This window comes from Limulus polyphemus, unplaced genomic scaffold (assembly GCF_000517525.1).
Source record: "Limulus polyphemus unplaced genomic scaffold, Limulus_polyphemus-2.1.2 Scaffold4256, whole genome shotgun sequence".
Taxonomy (NCBI): Eukaryota; Metazoa; Arthropoda; class Merostomata; order Xiphosura; family Limulidae; genus Limulus; species Limulus polyphemus.
In genome coordinates, this window is record NW_013669866.1 from 27,169 (window position 1) to 31,171 (window position 4,003).

At 29.9% G+C, this 4,003-nt stretch overlaps 1 protein-coding gene across 4 annotated transcripts in view; it reads left to right on the forward strand.

The window, feature by feature from the left end:
- Positions 1–15: 15 nt before the first annotated feature.
- LOC106470861 (fidgetin-like protein 1) overlaps positions 16–4,003 on the forward strand; it is a 51,034-nt gene continuing 47,046 nt past the window's right edge. For 3 of the 4 annotated variants that reach the window (XM_022399506.1, XM_013931440.2, XM_022399504.1), the window contains exons 1-2: positions 16–175; positions 2,148–2,499. In XM_022399506.1, the coding sequence (XP_022255214.1) occupies positions 2,309–2,499 (191 nt within the window). In that variant the 5' untranslated portion in view covers positions 16–175; positions 2,148–2,308. Of the gene's footprint in view, positions 180–2,147; positions 2,500–4,003 lie in introns of all 4 variants that reach the window. The other variant, XM_022399505.1, reaches the window with a different exon arrangement.

Here is a 4,003-nt window from a genome sequence, read left to right on the forward strand (position 1 = left end):
AGTTTTAATGTTCCATATTGTTACTTATTCAAGTTACTGTTACATATTAACGTCCTTTGCCCTCCTTTTTATTTGTATTTAATTACGTATTATAACAACCATTTTTGACGTTTCAATATTTCTAATGTACTGTGTACTACTACTACTACTACTATCGGGACAAGCAGTACATTCGGTTTGTATGTTTCTATATTCTTATACATATTACTGATATTATTCTTATACAATATTAAAGTGAGAACTAAAACTATTATTACTAATATTAATAACGTAATATTAGTTTGTTCTACAGCACAATATAATTGATTGTAAGACTGACTAGTCATCAGATATGTTCATTTTTTCTGTAACACTACAGTATAAGTTATAACTTGCACTGTTATAATTATAGTATAAATATAAGTATTACTATATTAGTTAATGACTTCTTATTGTCTTAGTCTTAGTTTTATGGGGTAGTATTTTGGAACTTCTTAGAATAGTTTAAAAACTTAATATATAATTTAAATTACCATTAAAAAAATAATTATGTAAAGGTCTGCAATTACGTTATACACCAAAACTAGTACAAGTATAAAATTTTGTTTTGGTATCTATTATTAATTAGTCATTCCAATTAAGAAAAGTTGTTTGGGAGCGTAGTTATTAACTTAAAATGGGAAACCTTCATACCAGCATATTACCATGTAATTTATATTCTGTTATTAGAAGGGAAAGAGTTCCATATGGCACCCCCACCCAAAAATTGTAGAATTGCCTGGATAAAAAAGATTATAAAAAGGGTTTATTTTAAGGGGTGTATCAGAAAAATTGGGGCATGGCTTTGACAAGCATTTGTGTGAATACATGTGGAGGACATTATATTCTGATAAAAGTAGCCTTTTTGATGCCTTTATACAAGACATTTGTAAAGTTTATCCCCAAGAAGAATATACATCTAATTAATGAAGTAAGTGGTATAATGATGTATTAAAATTATCAGATCATACTATTAATATGATTTATTAATACATAGATACTTTGATGAATTTTTAAATTGAGTGGGGGGTGCCATATGGAACTCTTACCATTAGAAGTACTAAGCATTTTCAGCAAAAGTAAGATTCCCTAACTTTATTCAAAGAAATATATTTCTACTCCTAGTCTTTTTTTTTTGCACATTAGGTAAGAAGTGTGTGTGTACACACACAAATTATATAGACCATATAAAATGCTTACTGTGTGAGTAATGTCAATTCATTATATTTGAATGTGATTTTGTACAGGTGATTTGTGGTTATTAATAACACTCAGTCTTGCCTGATATTTAAATGTTTTTCCTTGAGAGCGTAGTACTGTAAGAGTCTTTAGCTATCATACATCTATTTTAAAGCAGCTATAAGAGAATTAAGTTAATTTTTGAAGTATTTATAATTGACACAAGTTTTTGAAATTTCATTGCTACAAAGCAACAAAGTGAATAATTTTAATCATGAAATTTCATTTTCAATTTTTATTGGTGCATATTAATTAAATGATTAGAAACAGATTGAAAAAAAATAGTGAATACTTTCTTAAAAAAATACTAAAGTCATCTATTTGTGTAGTATATTGCCATTTTAGTAGTGATGTAGCCACAGTTATACTATAGTTATTGAGGTAAAGTGAGTGAGCCACATTATTCAACTGTATATCATTTGAAAGTTGCTGATATTTATCAGAATACATGTTACTTGAAATGAGTAAAACATTTTTTATTGTTTGGCATTTTTGTTTCTAAAACAGTCAGCTGTACAGGGTTGCTAGACTTTGCAACAAAAACAAATTTTATAAGCTCTCAAAACAGCTATGCTGTACTGATTTCATAGATATTAATTAAACAATAAATAAGTCTGTTACAACAATTGTAGAGGAAAAGTGAAACTTAAATATTTGTATTTTTCAGGAAATCATTAATTCCCTTCTTAAACTCCTGAAATTGCTAGCATCTGCTAATGCTAATAACAACTCATTCATAAGTCTGTTACTGTTAGAAAAATAAAACTGACTCAACAAGAGCTTAGATAGTCTTTTACAAATCTTAATTTTGTCCTGTTATTTTCAGAATATTGCACATAGAAATCCATCTTTTGATGTTTTGTATTAATAGTCATTTTTTGTTTTCACAGGATGTAACATCAGTTGTTCAGCTGATGCTAGAGAACAAGAGAAACCATCATACATGTCCAATACTTCTGTAGAAGCTAGTACATGCTGTTAAGTAAAATTTAAAATTTTCAGTGAACTTTTATTTTCCAGTACTAGTTCCAAATGTTCATCAGTCAGTAGCATGGAAGATGCAAAAAAGCCAGTTGTTGAATTAGAACAAACTTTAAGTGATAATGACTTGTTGTGGTATTGGCAAAAGTTGTGGTTTTCTAAGGAACAACCATTGCTAGACAAGTTAAGCATGAGTGCACACACTGCTGATGTTTGGAGATCTTTGATCAATCAAATTGATTTTGCATGGCAAAACAAAAGGCAAGTTTTTTTAAAAAAAGATCCATAAGATCTGCTTAACTGGTTTAGAGATAATTACCTCCTTTATCTTTTTCCATAAATGCACCATAAGATTTTATTAGCTTTGCTGATAGCAGAGCAATACTTCATTGGTTTAAGTGACATATAACACTTAAGGTGAACAAGAGGTCTATTTTTCCATTAAGGCTTTCCCATACACTAAACTAAACTAAAAAATTAAAAGAAAGTAAATATTAATAACACACTCAAAGACAGTCTTTACCATTTATTTATTTATCAAACTTTCCTCTAAACTCCTTTAAATTTACTGCATCCATCACATTTAAAGCAACCCATTCCAAAGATCAACCATCCCATTAACAAAACATAACTTAGTTGAAAGTGACTCGTACCCTGTCATACTATTGAATGGGTTCCCATCTGTATTCAACATGTGATTGAAGTTATGGTAATTCAAGTACGTTGTATTGTACTTACTATAATGAATTGTTTTGTTTCTTTTTACAAATCTCTGATTAGGCCTCATTTAGAGCATTGAACTTTAAGTTTCTTGCTATAAGAAGGTACCCCCTAGTGACTCAGATAAGACAGAAGACTTGTAATGCTAAAAATTGGGTTTTGATACTTGCTGTGGGCAGAGCACAGATATTCCATTGTGTAGATTTTGTGCTTAACATCAGACAGTCCAATCCGACAATCTTTAAGAAGGGCATTAAGTTTTTGGAAATGGTTCAAAGTAGGGTTACTAAGATGATTCCTGGAATGAAGGTCTATCATATGAATATAGGTTAAGGACATAATGCTCGTAAATTATTTTCGCTTTATAAAAGAAGGGTTAGGGGTTTGTTTGAAGTGTTAAAAATTATAAAGGGAATAGATAAGATTGATGCACCATATTGTTTTGTGTTAAATGTGAGACTGATTGGACTAGGGGACATAGATTTAAGATTTGGCTGGGTAGAAGTTGTCTGCAAATTAGGTAACTTTATTTTTCAAGCAGGGTATTCTGCCTTTGGAATGGATTGTGTTCAGATGTGGCAGTTGCATTAGGATTGGGAGAGTTTAAAGAGAAAGCTTGATATGAGTACTTGAGGAGTCAGGGCTGGATATAAACAAATTGGTGTTTGATGAAATGAATGGGAATCTATGATGAGGCAAAGGTGTTGTTTCTTAAATGTTATTTTAAATGTCAATTTCTCTGCCTCTATGAAGGTGTTATATTGAAAATGTAAATATACGACGTAACCTTCAAGAATAGAAATAGCTTTCCCATGGAACAAAATGTTTTTATGAAAACACTTGTGTTAGAGAAATATATTAAAAATTAGCATTCCATTGTTATTATATGTTTTTGTTTTTGTGTAATGTAACTGTTCTTTTTACTGCTGTTTTGATCTATGTTTTTAATGTATTGTTACATATCTGCTCATTTGTTAATTTCTGGTATAAATTCGTTCTGAGGAACTTCAGCGATACAATTCCTTTCTTAATTAAAACTTGTTTA